The sequence below is a fragment of the Balearica regulorum genome, chromosome Z (assembly GCF_011004875.1).
Source record: "Balearica regulorum gibbericeps isolate bBalReg1 chromosome Z, bBalReg1.pri, whole genome shotgun sequence".
Classification (NCBI taxonomy): Eukaryota; Metazoa; Chordata; class Aves; order Gruiformes; family Gruidae; genus Balearica; species Balearica regulorum.
In genome coordinates, this window is record NC_046220.1 from 49851178 (window position 1) to 49875713 (window position 24536).

General features: G+C 40.0%; 1 protein-coding gene across 3 annotated transcripts in view; it reads right to left on the minus strand.

Annotated features, from left to right (window-relative positions):
* Nucleotides 1–24536, minus strand: part of ADAMTSL1 (ADAMTS like 1) — a 206526-nt gene that overhangs the window by 43894 nt on the left and 138096 nt on the right. For 2 of the 3 annotated variants that reach the window (XM_075741112.1, XM_075741114.1), the window contains exons 16-19: nt 15943–16153; nt 9405–9584; nt 7311–7464; nt 4876–6013 (exon numbers count right to left, since the gene is read on the minus strand). In XM_075741112.1, the coding sequence (XP_075597227.1) occupies nt 4876–6013; nt 7311–7464; nt 9405–9584; nt 15943–16153 (1683 nt within the window). The remainder of the gene's footprint in view (nt 1–4875; nt 6014–7310; nt 7465–9404; nt 9585–15942; nt 16154–24536) is intronic. The other variant, XM_075741113.1, reaches the window with a different exon arrangement.

Consider the following 24536-nt stretch of genomic DNA (forward strand, 5'->3'; position numbering starts at 1 on the left):
TGTATGATGTTGTATGAGTTGCCTAGGCTCCCTGCCTCCCGGTTCTGCAAAGCAGGTGTAGCAATAGTAAAAAAAAAAGCCAAATTATTGCAAGGGAAAAATCATGAAACCTGCTGAAGCTTGGCAGAAAGAACTGAAGTGAACCACAAGCTCAGTGTCAAAGCCTGAAATAGACTCCAAATTCTTTGATTGCTGGGCAGTTTGTACAAACTCAGCAGTCTTGTTGTTCCCCTAATCATCAGTGAAGACAGAGAGCAATACTGGGCTCCTCCTTGGGATGAGCCAACTGTTTCTCTCCTCTGCCGGTAAGATGAGCCTACTGTGATCTCAGTGTACTGCCCATGGTTAAATGGGATGAATATGGCCTCAGAGCTCTTACAAACTGCTTCTTTTCACAGTCTGCTTTTCCTGTGGTATAACTCCATCAGGTCCCAACATATACCTGTTTCAGCAAGAATTCAGTCCATGGGCTCTTGTCAATGCATATGTTCCCTATATTTTCAACACAATGTATTTCACGATTATTGTTCCTTTCTCTTAATTTTTTAGCTGAAACTGTTGATAAAACCTAATGATAAATTATTTTTCTCATCAGCAACTTTTAGCAGCTGCTGTATGTAAACTCTTAGTTGAGGCTATGATTGACAGTGACAAGGGTGAAAGTGGGGGAAGGATATGTCTGTAAAACACATGCAATAAAAGTCTGCTCACAGATCCTGGAATTGATGAGTTTCTTTCCACTCCCATCCCCCCAATGAAAACTGTTGTCTCACAGACCAAAAAGCAGCAGATACTTGATCTTGCACAACACTGTGGGTGGCAGATGTCTAAAACCAACCATATTAGGGCCACCCATCAAAATCTATTACTGGAAAAAATCCAGAGTTAAAATTATTTTTTGACTTTTAAATAATAATAATAATAATAATAATAATAATAATAACAACATAATAAAAAAAAAGAGCTGACTTTTGCCAACGAAGTTTTTCAAGTGCCTAGAAAAATGCACATTTGCAAACCAAACAATAATTCTCAAGTAGCATCTTTGCTTGCATGGCAAAAAAACCCCAATGGTTGAAAGAATTCCCTCCTCATTTCTGCTTTCAATGATCTTTTCTTTCTTACCACTAAGTCATAAATGGGTCAGACTTCTAGTTAGCCACTGCTAACAGTGCCAGCAACTAACAAGTTTCTTTACTTACAAAACTAGTGTTAGAATGCATCAGTGTCTCACACATAAATTTTTTTAGTTTAACACTGACTAGTTCAATCTTTAAATGGAATTCATTATAGCTTCAGAATTTTTCCCAAATTATACTAGCATATAACAGTTAAAAGTTGTGTGTGTTTTGCCTGCGTGTGTGCAAATATAGTACCTAGGCAGTCCTACATCAAACTAACACCTACTACCTACAATGGTTTTTAGAAATGTTTCTGTCATCTTCAGGTTGAGGAAAGAGCTTGCTTAATATTACACCTTGTAAAACACAAGGGATCATAATTTGTTTGTTGTTAATCAACTCTGCTCGTGTAAATCTCTTTGTCAGTTCAAGTCACCTCAAGATCCAGCACAAATATTTTTAGAAATAGAAATAGGCTAGGAAGGTACCTGCCTTTAAAAAAGAATAAACTCCAATGCAGCCCCATCTTCCTATTTTTTCAACCCAAGTTTTAATGTCTTTCTCTAGAAACAAAGCTAACGTCCTCTTCTTTGCAATAATTCTTTCTGTTATTTGTGTGTCACAATTTGGCATAGCTGCTTTTCTTGAAAGCAGATCTTTTATTATTCCTCTTTGTATAGAGTGATTTTGGATGGATTCCCTATTTGCTCGTAGATTGCTATTTTTGTTAGGTATTGAGTTGCTTGTCAGTGGTGAAAAAAATACCAGCTGTAGCAATTCTTGCTGTCAGCAGCATGTCTTCAGAATCTTTTTTATGGATTTAAAATAATACAGCTTAATGTCTAATCAGTCTCATCTCAGTTGCTTCACACTGCATTGTCTCTAAGAAAAAATGTATTTTATAGGACCTATATCACTGACTAATTCAGATGGCACCTTGCAAACACATAACTCTGTATCACCTACTGTTTACATTCTGCTTCATGTCCATTTATAAAATACATTTCTGTTTTAGAAAAGTTGAATTATCAAGTACCATAGGGTTCCCAGTGATGGACATTACAGCATATTTGGAAAGGTTACTAAGTAATGCATAAATTCCTCAAAGATTTTCCACTTTTAAAACTGAGTGCTAAGGAAGTTAATCTGAATTTTCTTTGAAATAAAACATTTTCCATCATTTACAGAATTCTCCAGACTTTGGTACAGGTACTAGCAGGCTCTGAAACTATACTCTGAACTCATGCTGGTGTTAACCTGACACTTTAATATTAGGAGAGGTTATGAACACTGATGTTAAATATGCAGTCAGGCTGAATATGCTTACTCAAGTCAAGTATCTTTTACTGGAATCACACATATATTTTCAACTGCTGCAGCTTTTTAAGTCATATGTTCTCATTCTGTTGAGTAACTGAAAACCAACACTTTTTTGGGGTCTGTGTCGCATCTTTTTGTGACAGTACCTAAACTGAAGCTAAAGAAATTAATTTTTGAAAGTGGAGCTATGTAGTAGGAGTCATAGATACTTTTAGGTGGATGGCACTGTAAAGGGAGGGAGGCAATAGGAGCAGAGCCGTTCATTGCTACATCGCTGGTCCAGACAAAATCCATGGCCACAATGCATGAAAGTGAGTGCCTTTATCTCAGTATTTGGTAATACACAATACAGATAGCTATCACTCAACATAAATTCAGCAGCCTACACTCTAAAAATGACAATACAAACCAGATACAACCGGAATCTCCGTAGACTCAGTAGGGCATGAGCTGAGCGACTTCATCACAACTCTCTGACCTTCCTTACCAAAAGTGTCTTTCTCTGATACTGGTATAGGAAGGCCCATCTATATTAATTTTCTTGTTCCCATTAAGACAGAGGTGGGCTGGAAAACTGGTTTCTCTTCTCCATTCAGTGGCTAGCATTGAATGCAGATGGCCTTGCAGTTTACAGCGGTATGCTGTGAGACTGCTTGAACAGCAGCTTTCATTTACACAGCTGACAGGCAGCCAGCAAGAATCCAGCAAAACATCCACAACCCAATTTTTCTATGCACCATGATTTCTAAACTTCCACTAACTCCAAAGTTACAGATGCTGAGTATCTCTGAAGCCCAGAGCACTGCTCATTTCCTCCCCCACCCACCAGCCTGAAAGAACCATAAGTGATGAGTAGAGAAGGAAGTTCATAAAGTGAAAACTGCCTAAACCTTTAAAGAAGAGTTGTCAATGAAGAATGCTATGAACTGGCAAATTTTCTGTACTTCCCTGAGTTTTTCCAATAGAAATTTTGAGCACACACAGTTGCCTGATAATTCAGAAATACAACACAGCATTTAAGGCTATTTCACCCAAATGAATGGGGGAAAAAAGGTTGAAAGGCATTGTAAAATTAAAAAAAAAAATCCAACCCAAAATTTCAGAAATTGTAGGACTGTTTCATTGTCAGCTAAATGAATCTGTATGTTGCTACACCATGGCTGCTTACATGGTGTGAGATAAATTTGTAATTTTCTCATGAGTGGTGTCCAGTGTTAACCACATGTAGACTCTGCAACCTCCATTCCCTTTTTAGCATACCACAGAAATCACAGTAATTTCAAGTAGGGAGAAAAAAAAAAATCCACTAATGGCACAATTCAAACATGATGTAACCACTGGCAATGAAAATCCATATATGAAACTTTTGGGGGGCCATGAAGATATTTTCACAGGAATATGGCCAAATAAAAGGATACTATACACCCAAGTCTTGATTAAGACTGCATGTGATTTCCACAAGAGATACATTCTTGCTCTTAGTGTATCCTCCCCCTGCAAAAGTTACCATTTTTTGTGTGAAACCTAATATAGTTACTAGCCTTCAGACACAGAGAGAGACAAGAACCAGGAAATTCAGTACATTAGAGTAAACAACAATTTTGGAGTGATTCAGTTGCCAAAGCGAGAAAGGAGGTAATAAACTAATTGTGTAACTATGCAGAAGGAGCAATTGTACCTAAATCTTTACTGGATGATCCACAGGCCCCATACTGGAACTTACTTTTTGCCTTGACTTCATCTTTTCTCGTTTCCCAAGCTGACCTTATGACTAAATTCACGTTTTAACTGAGGTCAGTATCTCGTGTAGAAAGAGCTGCTAGCAGATCCCTGGGCTGCTTTGTTGTACCATGTTGGTTAATATAACTGCCTCTTGCACTCTCTGCCTATCCTTATATACCACTTTCTTACAGAACAAAACCAAAACATAAAATCTCAAATATACACATGAGAAAAATGTATGTTATCAACACAGTTAAGCATGTAACTAGCATTGAAAATAATTGCTTTTTTGTGGGCTCTTGCACACAAATGAACAATGTGGAATGATAGGCAGGTAAAGGCTATCCAAAGGGAAACCCAGCATCATTTCTGTGGTACACTGATAAAAGCATTTTGTTACTCAAGTTCTCAGACTACAACTGGGGCCAGCACACTGGAGTTTGAACAGGCATGGATGCACCAACTCACATCAGAAGACTAATGTTTAGAGAACAGTGTGTTGAGATGACACCATAGCTGCAAACAGCTATGAAGTATGGTTCCACAGTTTCCAGCTTCTATCAGAACATATACAGGGAACACTGTTTGTAATGGCCCCTGAGGTTTAAGGTTATTTTATGGTTTTGTCCGTGGGATTGACAGGCAATAAAACATGGAAACTGAAGAGTCAAAATAGCAATTATTTTCTTAAAAGTTACATAATATATTTTACCTATCATTGTATTTCACCTCCTCTCCATTCTTAGCCCAGCTGATAGTGGGCTTTGGGTTTCCTACTGCTTCGCAGTGAAGCAGCACGCTGAGTGTGCCACTGGCTAGGACCACTGTCTGTCCCAGATGGGTAACAACCTCTGAAGCAGAAAGCTGTTGTGCTGCTGAAATCTTTCGGAGGATGGCAGGCTTTTGACGAGGTCTGCGCAAGCCATTTGCCTGGTCTACAGAGGTGGGAAGAAATGCTTCAGATGATGTCCTCAGGGAGCTGGTAAGTCCAGAAACGTGTCTGTGGAGAGGGTACTCCACCGAGGTTGAATCTACTCCTCGCCTTGATGCTTTGAGGACAGATTCCTGGTGCTCCAAGTGGCTCTTGAAAACCTCGTGAGCCAGCTGCACAAGCTGCTCAGTGTAGACATCTTTGAGCTCCTCAGGCTGTTGAGACAAGTTCCTTATGATGTCATCCAAGCGTTTCTGTTCTGTGACCATAGTAAATGGCAGGCTATACTCCCGGCTCTGGTCCTCCTCTGAGGATGTGTTTCTCTCTGTGGACTCCTGAGGTTCCCAGGTCTCCAGATTCTCCCCCGGCCAGCCCCTGTGCTGTAGCACCCTTGAGACAATATCATCATACCAGCTGCTGAGGTCAGAAACATGCCCTCGCTTTTCAGCCTTGCTCCCATTGAAGAGAATCCCATTGATACGTTTCTCCTGTGTTCGCAAGGCTTCATTTAAGCTTGCCTTTCTCATGGCCTCTTCCTCTGTAATACTGGGAGGTGGCTGCCCAGCAATGATCTTCTTGTTGCTTCCAATTAGTTTAATTACAAAATGCTCCCGGGCTGGCCCTGCTGTGCAGGTGTATGTCCCAGTGTCTGAAGGCTTCAAACGATGGATTTTCATGTACCCGTAGGGTGCAATGGTGATGTGAGCTGAGCTGACGAGCCTCTTGTCATCCTTCTCCCAAGTGATCATTGATTTCCGGAACCTTCTTGTGGGGCATCGGAGAATAACGGAGGTTTTGGGCAGCAGGTAGGCATAACCACCCACAATAAAGTGTAGCTTCTTCTGCTTTCTTGTCTGGATATAAACTTTCTTTACAGCCATAATATGGGGGCTTTGCTTATGAGCTGGCCTGTTGTGCCCTGAAATATGATTAATACTATTAGTATGTGATACCATTAAACAAAACAAGTGGTTTACTTTGGTGCTGGCAGCATTTGACCCATTAGACAGTCATGGGAGAAATTGGCCACCAACTGCTGAACATTAAGTTGGAGCAATCAAGGTAAGAGGAGTAACAAAGCACACTTTAGGAATGCAAAAGTAGTCCGACCCAAGGTATACGCAGAGACCAAAGAGCCAGTGACAAAAGCTTTATGGGAGGGAGAAAACTTGAGTGGAAATATAGTTCTTCTTGTTAGACTATTTTAATGAAGATTGTTGCTTAATAAATACATTGAAAAGACAAACATTTACCATCCAAACCCTCAAAGGCAACGTGATCTTGCAGCTCACAGTGGTAAGGAAGAGTGAAAGTGCTGACACCACAGGGAGTAAAGTTGAACAGAACAAAACTGCCTGGACTAGGCTTAAAAACATGGTAAATACTATTAAAGTGCACTAGTTCAGTGTGTCCTTCCAGCTTCAGATCTCTATGACAGAAATCTTTGTTATGAAGCACTAAATAAAGCAGCATAGGTATATCACTAGTAAATACCATGCAAAGCCCCAGCTTTGGTTCTCAATGTCAGATCTTTTCTCCCTGACATACCAAACATTTAGCAGTTTCAGAGTTCATAGTTAGCTTTAAGCTGAAGCTAGGCTGACTGGAACTTTTGCATGTCCTACTGCCTTACTGCAAGTGAGGGAAGGGCATACAGGGAGACTGCTGTTCTTGTGAAGGGCAGCAACAAACGCATGAAATGCCAACACAAAATACCTCTAACTTATGTTGCGTGGCTCATTAGAAATCCAAGGTCATATAGGGCTCTACGTGACATAATGAAATAGTATGTTTTTAAATGATCTTCAGCAAAATTCCTTACCAACCATTTTCTCTGCAGCTGTTCTAGCAGAGAGTTTATTTGCAGCTGCCCTCAGGCTGCTATGCTGTATCTCTGAGCCTCTACATTCCAGTTGTGAAATATAGATCTAGATTTGGGGCAGAATTTTGAGACTTCTTCCAGAAACCAGTAGCTCCCTTCCAGCATGTTGGCTCAGACCCAGCTCCAAGAGTAAAATTTATAGCTCTCATCCACTGACTTGCCTTATTGCTAAACAAAGCACACTTGTTCACAGACAGAGAAACTCAGCAACAGCAGCCACATTGCAAGAAAAACACTAGCACAAGGTTATGGAGCAGGTGACAGCATGGATTTCTTAGTGATGGACATCCAAGCCCTCTTTCCCCAGACCCTCACAAGCATCTTTGCCACTTACTTGCACAGATGGCTAGTGCACAGGGCCTGATCAAGGATGAGAATGGCAAAGGTGGGCACAGTGAGGAATTGATGATCGCAGAACCTCCGGTTTTCAGCATCTTTCTACAAAGGGCGTTTCGACTCTGGGTGCCCTCTCCACAGCTCACTGAACACTAAGAACAGAATGAGAAACATTAGGAACAAAGCGTATTAAAAGCAAAAGGGTACTCCTTGTCACACATACCCTCGCTTCCCCATATTCACATTGTATACTCCTACCATAGTACAGATCACTTACAGCTTTCCAAATATCAAATAAAGCAACACCTGGTAACTCAATTACAAACAGTGCAGGCACACCAGGGAGGCGAATGTCGGGTATTTTCTGTCCTTTGAGACTGTGAATCTTCCCACAACCTTTAGCACTTTTTTCCTCTCAGATGGTGTCCCTTCTTTTAGTGGTACTGTGATAGAGTACAAAGCTTGTCTTTGCGATTTGTTTCTGTATGTCTGTGTCTGCTAGCTGGAAAAACTCCTGGTCATAGCCAAGAGCAGATCACATTGAGTTGCACTTCTTAGATACATCCTGTTCTGCTAAAATCTGGCCTAAACTTAACCTTTGAGCTTTACTCTTGCAGGTCTATTAGAAATAATAAATGGATGAGTATTTCAGATACTAATGAGTTACCTCAGCCTGGTAGTTACCACACATGGCTTTCACAAAAGAGTGTAAACCCTCTAATACAAGACTGTGGTGCTTGATGCACAGGTGGGCATTGTTCAATGGAATTCAGCATGCCCATTTTATTTCCTATTTATGTATACAGCACTACAGAAGGTGAGAATACAGGCAATGCCATTGCACCAGGACCCAGGCAGCAGTCTGTAAAGGTGCTGGAAAGTGGGTTGAGTGCTGTAAACCTGGTAGCACAAAGATACACCTGCACTTATGTTACATGTGGGTGCACACACATTGTAATAGGAATTGGAGATGAAGTGAGGGGGAGAAAACACAGTAAGGGTAAGGAGAGCAAAAAAAGGGCAACCTTCAAGTGAAATGAGGCGGAGAGAGTGAAGTCAGATTTGATTTTAGTAAGTGCCAATACACAGAAATGTGAGTTGTACAGATGTCAACGTAAACCATGAAGCAACTTCTTGTGAAGAAGGACAGATTGGAAACAGAATTACCATCACCACTGCCAGAATCACTATATGTCTCCTGGCAGCAGACTTCACAAGAACATCCACTTATTTGAGTAAAATGTCAAGAAAGATCAACATAAGAAGGGTGCAGGTGGGACATCTCTGTGAGGTGACTGGTGTTTCTTTCACAATTAAGACATTTTCCACCTCCTTCCATGAAAGAGAATGGGGAGAGCGGTGGAAAAGATTGCAAGATGGGGAATGATTTTCGTGCTTACTGGCATTAAAAGGTCAAATTATATTTTCAGTTATACAGTCATAAATATAAAGGGAATTTTTCTTAAGCCATATAGGGCCAGAAAGGGAGCCTGGGGAATTGCAAGAGACTTCAGCAGAGACAGTTTGTTTTGCCATCCCTAAATTGAAGGAAGGGGTAGCTAGCTAACATCACAAAAGCAGTGTCCTAGAATGAAATAGGCTTGGTGTTTGTAATGATGTGCCTACAGCAGACCGCAGGAATCCCTCCCTTCTCTTCTCTGCACCATAGGGAAAGGTTGGAGTGGCCCCAAGAGGAAAAGACTATTGACATCAGAACAGCCAGGCTTTGGGAAGAAAAAGCATTTAGCTTGCGGGAGTAAAGATTACTCTTTGTTGATGCCTTGGATGAACATAAGCACAGGCATGGACAGAGGCAGGGATTTATTGTTTGGAGCATGACTTGTGTTTACGCCAGAGGGGAGGTCTTAGTGGTTTGGCTGGATGGCTCAACCACATCTGTGGATGCAATCTCCAAAGAAGAACATTTTACTTGTGATCACATCCCCTACCAGGATGATAAGGACAGATTATGGGACGAAACTGGGTATTACATGCTTTGTGCAGTCTGAGCTCATTTGGCTCCTTTATCACAAGTGACCAAGGAATTTCCTTGCCAAAACCAGCACAATACTCATGCATACAAATAACGTACCTGTGTCCAGTCAGAGAGGAGCCATTCATTGGGGCAATCCTCGTTTTTGCAGACTTGTTGGGTAACAGGCCTTGGCATGGGGCAGAAGGTTTCTGGCAGCTCTAACAAGCTTCCATCTGCCAGGCGCTGCTTACAAAGTGTATCTCGCCTTTGGACACCACTGCCACATGTCTGTGAGCACTGGGAGAGATAAGAGTCAGCCATGTTACATCACACTTGCACGATGGCAACTTGCTGCAAAAATTACTTGTGAATTTGGGTAGAAATCAATACTCAGTTTTGGCCAAATAGAAAATAGTAAAAAAAATTCAGAGATTTCAAAGCAGACTACTTTTAAAAATGTCAATATTTTGGAAAGTGGAAAGAGCTTATTTTGCTAGTATTTAGAAAAATTGCTTCAGTATTTCTGAAATGTCTTCTTTTCAGGTGATTGTACAAAAAACACAGAAATAATGGCTCAGAATTGCAGTATGGAGGTGGAAAAGTTGTCCTTTCCTGTAACCACCAACTGGAAAATTAGACACTTGCACATGATGTGGAGTATCTATATCCTAATGTTTCTGCCTGAGCTCTGACTGTGCCAGAGAGGAAAGTCTTCTCCAGCAAGAGATGATTCAAGACCTTTACTTCCAGTATTTGATTATACATATTAGATAAAAGTACCTATGAACTAAATAGTTAGCTTGAACTAAAACAAATGGAAATTTGAGAGTGTGATAAATAAAAATTTCCCCAGTTTATTGCTTTGCTTTTTCTTCCTTTTGTAATTTTCTCATTTGTCATTTCTGACCTGCATGAGGTCTATTGCTAGTGCAGCTCAAAACTTAACTGTCCAGCCCAGAATTCCTGTCCTTGAAGACTTCTTGCATTATGGCATTTCTCTGATGTTTTATTCATGTGACAGCTGTATATCAGCTGCAATCTGCTGTTAGTCTCAGTAATTGGTTTATAAGATTAATATCATAAACCATTAAATATCCATACAGCTCTTTTATATTTATGGCTGTCATGACAGCAGTGTGCACTATTTCCAAAAGTTGAGGAAGGTTTATTTGAGTGAAAGTAAATTGGGATGATTAATATCCAGAGAAACCACCCCCCCCCCCTTTCTCTTTAATGTAAATATCCCTCTGTATCCATTTTCTACTCAAGCAGGGCAGGAAATTTTGAACAAGCAGATTTAATAGCTTTCCTGAATCTTTTTTGTAAACTTGGTTGCTCAGCCCTTTTTCATGAGGATCTTTGTCCTGAGCCTGGTAATGGGTTCCCAGTTCTTCTGCTCAGTCTAACCAGCTCAACTCCTTTTCTCCCTTCTTATAGCAAAGAAGAAGGGGGAGCTTGACTACACTGACATGACCAGGAGCTGCTTATAGCTTGCAACATGGGAATTATGCCTGAGAAGCAGAAAACCATATGAAGAAGTATTAAAACTTATACTCAGGCAGTTAAAAAGGGACGGCTTTAGAAAATCTTACAGTCATGAAAGGCCCTGCTCTCTTGCATAGAGAGAGCTGCATAAATTTTAATGCCAGCCTGATTATTTCAGATATATATTTTCCTTGAAAGACAAAGGAAGTGCAGAAAGATATATTTATATTCAGTTTGGTTTTCTCTCTAATGAGTAAAAATAGCTTTTGTCCTACTTACTCAGAATGCTACAAAGCTCAAAGGCTTCCAAAAAATTAAACAAGTAAAACAATACTTTAGTTTTCAACAAAAGAAAACATTTATCAACCTTTCATTCAAGGACAATTCATTCCTGAGGAGAGAGTAAATCAGCAAAAATATGATTAAAAGCATTATTTCAAGATTGCCTAAGGACTTCCATTGTATACCAGAGCCAAAATGGGTTAGGTACTGTATGAATACAACAAAGCATGTTCCTTCTGTCAGTCAATCAAATCCCAGGAAGTCTCCCTGCCCTTCCATCACTACCAGATAAAAAACTAAGACAAAACAGATCTTTTCTTGCTTCTTGCCCTTCAGTCACTTACATAGCTTTGTTCTGTGAAGAATAACTTGCTACTCAACACCAAACTCTATTGCTAAGTGCCAGAGAGAGCCAAATGCAGTAAAGATGCTCTTCTAGGACAGTCCTGGATTACTGCACTGGAGCTGTGCCTGTACCTATGGTTCACCTCTGGAGCCTTCACTTCCCTGGGGTCTTTGCTGATTTTTCTCTAGTGGAAGCTTCCAGCACTCACATTTTTCCAAGAAAGGGCGTAATCAATGACAGCAACATCTGCTTGTATTTACAGGCAATATGAAATAGTAGTTTTTAGAAGATCCTCATTCAGACATATCCTATCTAAATAACGTGCTCTCCCTGCTGTTTGGAAAGATCTCACAGCACTGTTACAACAGAGAAAGGTGCTTGTATCACAGTGTGGTTTCACCTCACCTACCCAGGTAGGTAAAGTGTGGTTGTTTGAACTGTGTCTCCTGATACTTCTACTCCCCACAGCTTCTGAATGGAGTCAAGCTTGATATCCCCTGACATTCCTTTACAGGGAATCTGGGGTTTTGCCAGGGTAGCAGCTTCCAGAGTGGCATCTCTCCATGTTGCTGCCTGATTATATCTAGTTCAACAATTAGCTTGAGCAAACATGAGGCAAGAGTAACACCAAAGAAGACAACCTATATGCCCAATTCTGCCAGCTGGTCATTCCTGGTTTTGTGTTGCCTTTTCCCATATGCTGACGTAACCATTTGTGTGGCTGCATAGTGAACCACAGTGGAAAACTAATCTAGACTAAAGCTAATCATATCTCTGGCTAGCTTTAACCAGGGCCATTGTGTGATGGCATATATATTTCCAACACTTCTGGAGATATAAGGGAGTGCGTGCTATAAGGGCAAGAAAGAGATTCCCGCAGCATCTATATTCTCCTTTGGTAGAAGTGCTGGCATATGTCATCCTAAACTGCTGGTGGAATGGTGGCTTTGGCCTCTCTCACAGCAGCCATTGCTTTGGTATCTGTTCTGCTCATACAACAATCTGTAAACAATAATTAACACAAAAATTAATGGTCACTGTTGAAAGCAGAGAGAGAAAGCAGGCTGTCTCTGCCTCAGCACATGCCTATGAGCATCTGCACACATGCATACAATACACAGGATTCAGGCAAAACTACCATTTCCATTGTTTGGGAGGCAGGGAAGCTGGTCTCTCTCAAACTTGTGGAAAAAAGGCAGTTATTAATGAAAAATAAAGGGCTAGGCAACTGTTGCTCAGCATCATAACTACTACTGGTTTGTGGCAGTAGTAGCTGAATATTTGAAAGGATGTCATTTTACAGTCAGTCCTGCTTACAGGGACAGTTGAGAAAGGGGTTGTCCTACCTCTACGCTCTCCCAGATGGTTTAATTTTGCACTGCTCTCTGCTTAAGGTGGTGGGACTACAGCAGTACAAATTTTGGTCTTAATCTCAAAAATGAATTTTCTGCTATGGCTCTACAGTAAGATAAAACATCTGCAAAGGGAGTAAACATTTTTCTCTCAACAGATGTTTCAGTTGCTTTCTAAGGCCTGACACTTGGAGATTTAGAAAGGACTTTTTACAATATGGAGAAAAAATGGCTAGGAAATTATCTGAAAATGTTACCAGTTTTCCCATGCTGACTCTGTGGTCAAGCCATTGTTCTAATTATCTTTAGACTGGGGCTGAGATTATGATGTTTATTCAGTAATAAAACAAAGAAGAATGAAGATTTACTAAGAGATCTCTCCTATTTGAGGTCTGCAGAGTAGATATTTATAGGGCCTTGTAAAAATGAAAGCTCATATCCACTTTCCTCCAGAAGCACACTACTGAAAATAAGATAAACATCCTAATGGATTTAGCTAAGAAACAGAACTATTTAAAAATAAATAGTCTTGAATCTGTAAAGAGATATTTAAAAGATCGCTTGGAATGTTACAACACTGATAATTACTGTGTGTTTATCTGCCAGGAACACTGGTGCTTTAATTCAGACAACCCTTCCTTAAAAAGCATAAAAGGCCTTAGAAAAGAAAACATTGCTCATTGCAGTTTAATCTTTTGTTTGTTTGCTTGCTTGAAACTATTGTTTGTTGTGTGAGCACAACAAACTCCACAGATGAGACCAAAGAAATGGCATCAAACAGGCTGTGTGGAGAACAGATGTTACCCTCTGGTGTTGGTGATGCCTTAAAGGACCTTCCTCAGGGTGAGGAAAACACCTTCCCGAAGGGCCCTCTGTCTCCTCATATGTGGGGAAACCTCTCAGGAATTTGAGGAGAGGGGAGGTGTTGTGGGTCCCTTGATGCAAAGAAAGAAATCCTCCTGCAGGATTTTTTCTGCTGGAGGGCTCCATGGCAGCTCTGCTGCATGGCTGGAGCTCACCTGCAGGAGAAGCTTCAGCCACTCACATCCTGTCCAAATGGTCTTTTCCCTCACACATCCCAGGAGATAACAGCTGTTATAATCCCTATGTGCAACGCACTGCCCTGATGGTACAGGTTTTCACACGGAGGTCATCCATGGGAAACCTGTGCGAGATGGAACTACGAGGCCTGGCTTTCCTACAGGGTCGAAATAACTCTACAGAAGTTGGTGGTGCAAAGAAGGAAGAGAGTTGACTTTAAAAAATGAGAGAATGGAAATTCATTTTGATGGATTAGGCTTTTTTTTTTTTTTTTTTTTTTTAATCTTCCCACTATAGCCATCTAAACAGAGGCAGAAGATGAGGTAGAGAAGTACATTTTTTGTGCTGTTTTCTCCTGGTGAAAGGTAAGCACAGAAAATATTCAGTGCCCATGTAGTGAGGAGCTACGTACACAGCTGGCCAGCCTGCAAAGCCTGTGGAAGTCAGCACAGAAGAGCTATAACGTGACCTTCATTAAGTTGCAGCAATGAATTGCAGCACAGGTTCTCTCTCTCCGCCCAGGCCAGAAAAGGCAGCAGCTAACACAAAAAGTGTGAGCTGAGTGCCTTGATTCCTGATTAATATGCTTGTTAAAGTCTTTATACTTAATCAAGCTCCCTCCTTCCTAAGATCTGCTATACCTTTCAAAAAGACAGCATATTTGAGAGCCCACGAGCAGATAAAAAAATGGCTAAAACATTACTTTAGACAGGCGGAAATACACGTGTATGTTCAAATCTTGAAAAACATCTGTTTGGAAATTGCTCTAGCAGAAACCATTTCAGTACCTTTCTAGGGTGGCCTATAGCTAACGGTCATTGTTAGCAGAAAGTCAGTTCTTCAGCATGCTGTAATGTATGTCTCTTCTGACTGTTCAAATAAACTTACAGCAAATTGCTTTCTGTAGGGACTATGGCCAATTATAGGATTTTAACAAGCACAGGCATTTCTAGCATATCCTAACTTTGAAATGTTTGACTTTACTATGTTATGTGCTAGTAGAATACTATTTGCTATTTACAAATATAGCAGTCATACATGACTATAGCCTAGAAATATTCAAAAGTACAACTAAGCAAATATGCATATGTGAATATCAGTAGACAAATTAAAACATGAAATATCACTGAATTGTTATAAACATAGGACTAATATCATAGAGTAGTTATCTAGCTTTGACAGAACATCAGGCTGGCATAAATTTTTGTTACTGGGATGCCTGCCCAAACCCAGAGCTCTCCCATGAAGTAAAGCTTCCCAGACTTATCAACTTGTTTAGGTGAATACATTAACATCGCCCTGGCTGTAAAGAGCAGATTTTATAGGTGGAGACTGGGTAGGCATACGTAAGCACTGTGCCAAGTGCTCATATTTTTCTCACAGGATGGAATGAATCCCTGTACCCGGAAGATGTGAAGATTTAAACAGGCCTTTTGCTTGCACCTCCACCACACAGCAAATTTTTTCTTTACTCTTGACAACAGGGCAGAATCCTTTCTTCCTGTGCAGTACTCCAACAAGAAGGATCTTTAAGTCTTTTGGATTGCACAAGTGTTTTCGTTTGCCACGATTTGGCAGCAAAAAAATTAATTTCAGATTGCTTTCCAAAGATGGAAAGCCTTGTACAGATCCCTTGTGTAGACAGCAATTTTCAGTGTTAGTGTAATAAGGCATCCATCTCCCAAAGGAACGTGCCTAACACTCATTTGTGACTCTGAAGGATGAAGACTGTTTCTTGTCCTAAACAAAATTAATATCTGAGAATATACGTAATACCCAACACGTTTTAGAGAGTCTCTCCTCCTTGATCCTTATAGCTTTGTATTCCTAGAGACATTGGCATTACTAACCCAAATCCACTCACTGCAGCTGACCACCATACCCCAGATATTTTTGTCTGGAATCTATAGTCAGCTGTTAAGAGTTTCCAGTAACTTTACATTAGAAGTAGCTCTAGTCATTATTTACTTCTGAAAATACTGATGCATTTTTTTTAAAGAGCAAAAAGGCACACTTGTTCCGTTTTTTTAATGGCTCATTGGAATGATTAATAAATCCTCTTGATGGGCTAAAGCAAAATGATGCATTGATAACGCATGTAATGAGTATGTTTAACAGTCATAGAATGCGATTACACATACATTCTTACCTCTTGCCATTCTGTAGGATACCAGGAGGGTGGGCAGTCAAACCGATTACAGGCTTGCACGAGGGATGGCTTAGGTTTGTAGCACAAATCATCTGCCAAAATCACGGTCTCGTTAGTCTCTCTTGATAGTAGATGAGAACAGAAGACATCTCGTGTCTGCAATCCAACCCCACAGGTAAGACTGCAGGTGCTCCATTTCCCAATCTCCCATCTGTGAAAGGGTCAGGAGAGAAAACCTTAAGCACAGAATAAAGTTACCTTAATTCTTCTCTTTTTATAATGACAGATGGAGTGAAGAAGCAGTAAATGAAAGGGAATTCTCCTTTTCTGATCATCATCATCCTTCTTGTAGCTGCAGGATAAGGCTAAGAAGAATATTTACTGTTTCTCTGCATTTTCAGTTCTTGTCGAAAGCTCTTGGACTTCAAGTCTTTGGGACTCCTGCAATATCATATGAGCAGTTTTGTGTCCTAAATTAAAAGTTTTTGGTTTGCAGGAGCCTGGCCTATGTATTTCAAGACTGAATGGATTTAATTAGCTGGTTTTTTCCCCCGTCTTTAACAAAAAAATTGAAGATATTAACAAAGTCTATCAAAGGACTTTATCAGTGAATTGCTGAGCAGGAATTTGTTCCAGAAGATCCAGTTGTGGTGTCCCTGACTGACTTTTCCTTGTTGTGGAGGTAGGGAGTGATAAGGCCTTGAGAGATGCAATGGGAGAGCAGGGAGATCCTTTCCAACCCCTGGGTGAACACCTGGCACTAAGCCAGTCCTTCTCCGCACTAGCTATGTAAACCCCACATCAACAGGATTGTTGATGACTGAATTTCAGTGTTCATCACATTAAAACCAGATTTCTGCTGTTTGAGCTGTACTGAATACAACCCCTAATTCTGTCAGCCATACACAGAACATTGCCTCGAATATTAGGTCTTCCACTCTTGTACTCTACTAGAAGGCACTTCAGAGATATGCAGAAACATGTACACAAAAAGTCCTACATTCAGAATGAGAATATGAGAAAATAGTCTTCCCATCAACTTTATGCAAACCACTACACTCACCTAGTCATATTCCCACATCCAAAACGAAAGTATGAGAGCCAAATACTGCCACTTTTTCTAATCCTGAAGAATAGCTTCCTTTCTTGCATGACATTATTGAAACTGATTGCTAGCGGAGTAAATTAAACATTCAAGTCAAGGAAGGCTCAGAGAACCTGCCCTTGAAGAAAGCAAAGCCACACAGAAACTAAAATGACTGATTATGAAGAAAGACACCCTCAGGCTCCAAGCAGGATGGAGGCAGACAATGAAGGAAAGTTCTGAAACATGTCAGCAGCATGAACCAGAATTTGTGGAAGCAGCAGAGGAAAAACACTCTGATGGTCTGAGATCAGCAGTCAATGGAAACTGCTCAGCATGTTTAAAATGCATTGTGTGAGTAAACACATTACAGAAATAATCATTCAAGATTGTGCCATCCTATAGTCACAGGCCAATTCCAATGTCTCTATTTATTTTGTAAAGTTGTTTTGAGCATTTTTTCCCTTCCTCTCAATAACACCCACAACAAATTGAAACAGCTAGGAGGTAAGAAATATTTTTTCCTCCTTAGATAATAACACTGACGGATCAAAAAGCCACATTGCTCTCCCTCTGAGCTCCATCTACTGATGAAATACTCTGATTTTATAACAGGACAGTGTATGTCCTGAGCAGCACTAACGACACGGTAGTTCACTTTCAGACAACAGCCTTGGTTCTGCGAGAAGCAAAGATAAAAATGTGTTTAACACTTTCTAACAAAGAACATATCTTGCATACTGAGTTAGAAATTGCCATGCTAACTTTCCAGGCCATAATACACTAAAGGCCACTAAAGCCTGATACGTGCATGGGGAGCTATTTAGCAGTGGAATAGGAGTGACATCTGGCAGCCAGTTAAGCTAATCTGGAGCATGTTCTCCATATGAATGATCTTGGGGGAGAGGTCTTCCCAGATTTTCCCATAAAATTGTCAGTCAGAATTAATGTGGATATCAGCTACCCTTCAGTTTTGGCACAATCTAAAATAAGATATTTGAGTAGGTGCTGAAAAGAAGGCATTTTCTTATTTCAGAATCTATTTTGATACATGGTTAGTTGCCAGAGTTTCTTTTATTCAAGTGATGGTAATAGCTGTTGCCTCCAGCAACTCATTGTTTGTTATTGGTATAAGTGCACAATGTTTCTGTTGGCAGTTCACATCTCAGTGGCTAGCAGGCCACATAAACTCTTTGGAGATCTTGGCTTCTGCAAAAGAGGGTGTCTGTTTCTTCTTCCAGAAAGAAATGCTGTGTTTCAGTAAAAAAGAAAGGATTTGTTTTTCCAGTGTTTGAAATTTCTGTTGCAGGTTGCATCTGTTGCCCTACGCATAACATCGGTTTGTTCACAATTCTTTCCAGCTGCTTTAAACAGGAGATTCCTTAGAGATGCTCAGGAAATATGAGGTCAAATTCTCTCTTACCCTTGTACTTTCACAGTCCCCAATGACTTTTGTGGGCTTTCATAGATGCAAAGTAAAGAACGTAGAGCAGAGCAGAGACATGCGAAGTGGGGTAGGGATGTGCAAGTAACCAAAACCATAAATGATATATATGATTGGCAGAATTTCAAACTCCTAAAAACCACACAGATGATCAGTGGTAACCTTATAGAATAGAATCACAGGGCTGTAGAATTGTTTTATAACAGCTAATGGTGCTTACAACACTTTGAACTAATATTATCCTACTAAATATACAATTTAGTTTTTAAACTACTTGCACTGTTACAGACAATCCTTTTTGTTTTTAAAAAATACTACTTTTCTGTAGTAACACAGTTTCACATGATGCTAACTGAAATAATTCTTGTCTTATCTCATATGGGCCTTATCTTTTTTTCTTTTGGGTGTTTTGGCCATACTGAACTTACTCTTCCAATGTGTATGGCATACAAAAAAGAATAATCATGTCCTACATGCATCTGACAATACCAGAATTAAAATTAAAGTAGGAAATATTCCTATACTTAAAAATGTGAATAAGGTGGTTACAGGATCAAGCTGAGGGAACCTTGTGCAACTGGAACTGGCATCTTTGTGAACTGACCATGGTTGTTGTTAGGGTACAGACTTTAGGAAAAATCTGCATACTTGCTAGTTTATGGTCCAGCTGAGAGTCATTGGTTTGGTAGTTCCTGTATTGCTTCCCAGAGCCCAGTGAAAAGATTGCATGGGTTTGGTCCAAAACATTCTTTTTATCCCTCCTTCTTTCTCCTCCACTATTGCCCAAAGCTATACTAATATGTAGCAACAGAGAAACAATGTCTTTTTAGCCTTTTTTAGAGCAGGACTTTGGCACATCGGTGCACCTAAACACCTGTCTTGTCCTAACTCTAGGTCTATCAGTCCATTAGTTGTCTGTCTCCATCTCCTAAATACCTATGTAGTGGTTATGTATTTAAGCACAAACTAGACTTTAAAAATATTTCAACTACTGTACTTCATAAAAAACAGAATTCAAAAGGTTTTCACCCTCTGCAGAGGCTGACATATATATGATATGTTATACGAATATTTGAACTGATTGAAGGAAAACTATATTAATACAAAACCATGAAGACATTCAGACATGGCTAACAGAGAGGAATGTAACAGGAAAAAGGCAATTCATAGGGCTGGATGTGTTGAAATGGATACGTGTATATTAGCGATACATTTATTAGAATACACATATATGCACATTTTTCAAATGAACATAAATGAAAACAAGTTTCCACTGGAAATGTATAGGGAGAAGAGGATGGTTCCGAAATACAGCTTATTTCAAGTATCATCATAAATTCAAAATATAGAACTGATCACAGAAACTCTTCACTTTCCAAATGAACAATCTCCTGCTTCCAGCAGACTGTTGTGATGCCTTGGTAGCTTCTTTAGATTTGGTGAAGTATATGGAGACATACAATGCATATGAAGATAGGCAAACTAAGCAGTGAACCTGATTGGACTGCTCAAGGCAATGGTTTTCCTTTAGGTTTTCTTACACACAATGCTAAGGGTGTGGTCTAAAAATTGGACATAAATTCACAAAAAGCCCAACCAGAGTGCTAAATTTCTTGCACTTCCAGGAACTATAATCTAACAAAGTGAAGTAGCAAAGGACAGATTTTGTGAACTGGAAAACATCAGTCGGGAAATCTAACAGTTCATATTATGAATTAGACTAATAATCTTTAATATACTATTAATTTTACAAATTAAAATTCTAATTTCTAAAAGGCCAATGACAAACTATAATTTCCTGGAATATTTTCATTGAATAAATTAGGCTTGACTAAGCAGTGCTTATGCATGTGCTTAACTTCAGGTAAACAAGCAGCTTCCACAATTAAACGTGGTCAGTATGTTTAAAATGTGAATATTTGCAGCTCGCATGAATAAAAGAAAGAGAACAATTGGGAAGCTCCAATTGCCAAAAAAGGCCCAGTAATCTGAAAATCTTGATTTCAATCACAGCACAATTATTCTGTATCATTAATGTAAGTTAGAGACGCTCTCAAAAACCAGCTTAACCATGCTATTCCTAATAAGAGAAATTGTCTTGACATAGTTAATGAAATTCTTGCCTGTGAACCCTAAATTAAACTTTATCACATTATACTTTAATGAGTTTCAAATTTTGTGAGGCCCATATATTCAACTAGACTATACCCTGGAAATTTGTGATCAAATTCAAGTTGTTTCAAAAGAAAAGAAAAAAGCTTCTAACACATAACATGCATAGAACTATTTAGAAGTTCATGCTCATTTAATTTTGACTAGAAATGAACTTTCCTTCTTTCTTGTGACAGAACGAAATGTATTAGTGTCATATCGTGCCCAAGCAGTTAGGTGAAGAACTGAAGAATCAGGTGAGCAGGACCTTGTTTGTGGCTCTTTGCTAAACCCCAGAGGTGACTGAGACCAGAACTGCTGAAACACAGGCCAGTCTGTGAGTAGAATATACCCTTTGAGTCAAATGGGAAGACTCAAGTGCTGGGCCGGATCATACTCTTCTCACATGTGTGTCTCAACTTTACATTTGAAAAATAGTAAGAATACTCTTTTTTCTCTTGAGCTTCTTGGCCCCATCCCTGGAAGTGTTCAAGGCCAGGTTGGATGAGACTTTGGGCAATGTGGAGGGTGTCCCTGCCCATGGCAGGGGGGTTGGAACTAGATGATCTTTAAGGTCCCTTCCAACCCAAACCATTCTATGATTCTATGATTCATCCATGTTGTCTGCTTAGGTTGTGGACCTACAGCAAGCATGATCTCTTACTCTGTCTTTACGTACTGTCTAGCACAATGGGACTCTCAGTTTGACAGGAACCTCTAGGCATTAGCGTATTACGAATAACAACAGGAACAATAATGCACTGTTGCCTCAGTTTTGAAATGCCACTGGAGCCCACATTATAATTCTGCTAGCTAGGTAGACCAGAAAGTGGCACCAACAACTAAGCAGCTACTCACGGCAGGAGAAGCCGCTAGAAATAGAGTTGTGGCCCTAGTGAAGCCACAAGCCTTCAGAACAAAGCACTCTCGCACCCCCATAGTCAGTCTGGAAAAAGTAAATGATGTAGGTAGAACTTGAAAAATGTATAGTCTTGAGCCAAAGCACTATGGAGCCAACAACTTTGGATCAGTCCCTATATGCACAGTATATATGGTAAAAACCAAAGCATTCTAAGCTGTTAGGTGTTATAAGTAACGAATATTTTCTAGACATATATGATTTCATCCTGACAGAATCCCTTCAAGCACTGCCAAGAAAATTGAACACTGCACAAGAAAAGTAAACACCCTTCTACACAAAGACCTCCCAAACTAGTTCTGAAAAAATGAAATTATTGTCATTTTCATGTGGTTAAACCATATGAAAGTGATACAGAAGAACTCTCCTTATTTCTAAAATAAACATTCACCAGTGTGGAGAGAGGTTTGCCTGGAAGCGTCTTGCTTCACATCTGACACCTGCCTGCATAGAGACGTTCCTCAGTGCACAAGGGCTGGGTGGCAGCTGTGTATATGTGCATGCAACAGACTGAGTAAATCACGTACTATGTCAATACTGGTTTCCTCTTGTCCTCTGTCAACCTGTGCATCCTCCGTTGGACGCTACAGACTGAGAAATCTACTCGGAGCCCATACAACTGCTCCCTCCCTTTAGTGTAATCAATCTGGAGCTGTGTTTGTGGCAAATCTTCCTGTTTCATAGGTGTGAAAGACTTTCTTGAGGGTCCTTTAGCAGATTTATCTTGGCTTGACCCAGTATCCTCAGTGTCAGGTCTTAAATAACATCCAGAATGTGACAGGAGAAAGAGTTACTGTCAATCCTGTTTGGGTAGCATACTTGCCTGCAGTGTGGCTACAGGATTGAGATGAGGACTCCCAGGTCACTTCCTGGATTTATAATCAAACTAGTCTCAAAGAAAGGGGCATAAAAGGTAAGAATATAACTCCAGCTAATTATTCATTCAGCTGTTAAATTACTCACTGTAAAATCAGACTGCTCCTTCAAAATGAAGTGTGAAAGCTAAAACCTCCACCCAGGTGTTTAAACATGGATCTGAGTCTCTAGGAAATGATCTCCCTACTGCTGTGGTTTGGTTTGTGTTAGAGAGAACGTTACAAATATACCTACAGTATACACACACCTCAGAGGACAACTGAGATTTAACTAAGCTTTGAAAAGTTAATACTTGATTAAGAAATAAAAATGAAAAGGCAAAGTAATTTTAAATTAGCAGCAGCAGCAACAGAAAAATAATTCATGCTTAGTTGTTGTTCAGTGCCAGCCTGACAAAATCTATTGTTAAGTATCACCAACATGATAAGGGAACTGAACAGTCTGCGAAGGTTTCAGGTACTCATTGTGCACAGCAGAGAGTGAGGCGCCTTTCTTCAAAAAGCATCTTCCTTGCAAGTGAAGGGAATCCATTAGAGATGCCTATGCAGCCAACACATGCAAGCAGATCAAAGGCTCAATGTGAGTGCTCTGGGAGCTGACAGAAGTGGCCTGCAGTCACTCTGTAGACTTATTGGTATCAATGAATATTGCAGCTCATTATGGCTGAACATGGCGGGGAGCCAATATTTATATAACAGAGCCAAACAGAAAAAAATAGAGGAGGAACTCAAATGTCAGAGAACAACAGAGGGTAAACAGAGTATTCAACAACTCTACAAACAGCAATTTTGGTTGCTGGAATAACCTTCTGACATGCTTCAAGCAATATATATAAGGTTCCTTACATTAAAAAAGTCTTGCTGCCCCTTGAGTTGACAGCAGAAAACATCAACCATTAGAACAGGTTAGAACAGAGGGTTTGTGTTTTTCTGCCAACACTTTGAACAGTGGAAGGTTGTCTAGTGGGTCTTCCAGGGGACTACTGCAGATGCAGAATGCATGAACCACAGAGGAACATGAAAAGACAACTTCAGGTAAGTGAACTTGTTTGGCAGAGAACTGTTTTGGGAGATTAGCAGACATACTGGCTGCTGAAAAGTACCTCACAAGAGACTTTTACTCTGTATGATAAATGCAGCATTGAGATAAATGATAGCAATGGCTGTCTTTGATATAGCTACACAGATCAGATTAGGCTTGACAGACAAACACGTACCAGCTTTTGTCTCAAGTTTAGATTTGGGCTCATGCTTAAAGCAGCAACTTCTTAGAAGGACATCATTCAGTATTTTATGAGATATAGTGAGAGATAGGTCCTTGGTAGACCCTTTAAGAAAGTGAACATAGGAAACAGTTGAGGAACAGAGTAAATTAGTGTAAAGGTGGAAAGCTAGTTAAGAACTAATATAGGGAGGTTTGAAGAATAGGACAGAAATTGCACGAATTGCACTTGTAACGGCAGATGGCAGAAACTGAATGAGGAATGCAGGGATGAACACACAGTTTGGGAAGGACAGCGGAGCAGGATAATACCCCTTGCCTTAAACCCACACTGAAGTAATGCAAAAACACAAGAACTGCTAATTTATGAAATAAATTGTGCACATCAGGCCATGAAGTGCTCTTATATGGTTCTTCTGCAAAGAAGCAGAGGGACAGTTTAACACCCTGCTGCCCATGACAGAGCTGCTTTATGTTGAAGACCCCCTGGCTCTTTTCACACAGGTGCTCTCCGGGATGGACCATCTCATAGGCCAACACCTTTTCTTAGGCCTAACTTTACGCCGTATGGAAAATGTTAAAAACCAGCTGTTCCTGAAGGAGAAATCAACAAGCTTACAGACAGTGAAGACAAAGAAAGAAAAGGGTCACCAGGTGAGAAAGATCTGCAATGAACTGATAATCTGTAATTTGAAATACTGTCTAAAATGAAGCATTTTAAAAATGAGATAGTACAAATGCATGTAGATGGCATGGAAAGAATAGACAGGAAGCCTGACTTCACAACCTGTAAGATCAATATTCATCAACACGTGATTTTGTCCCACAGAGTAACAAGACTCTCCTAAAATCTAAGGATGCCTTTGCTGAAATGATCAGTGCAGGAAAGAAGTAAAGGA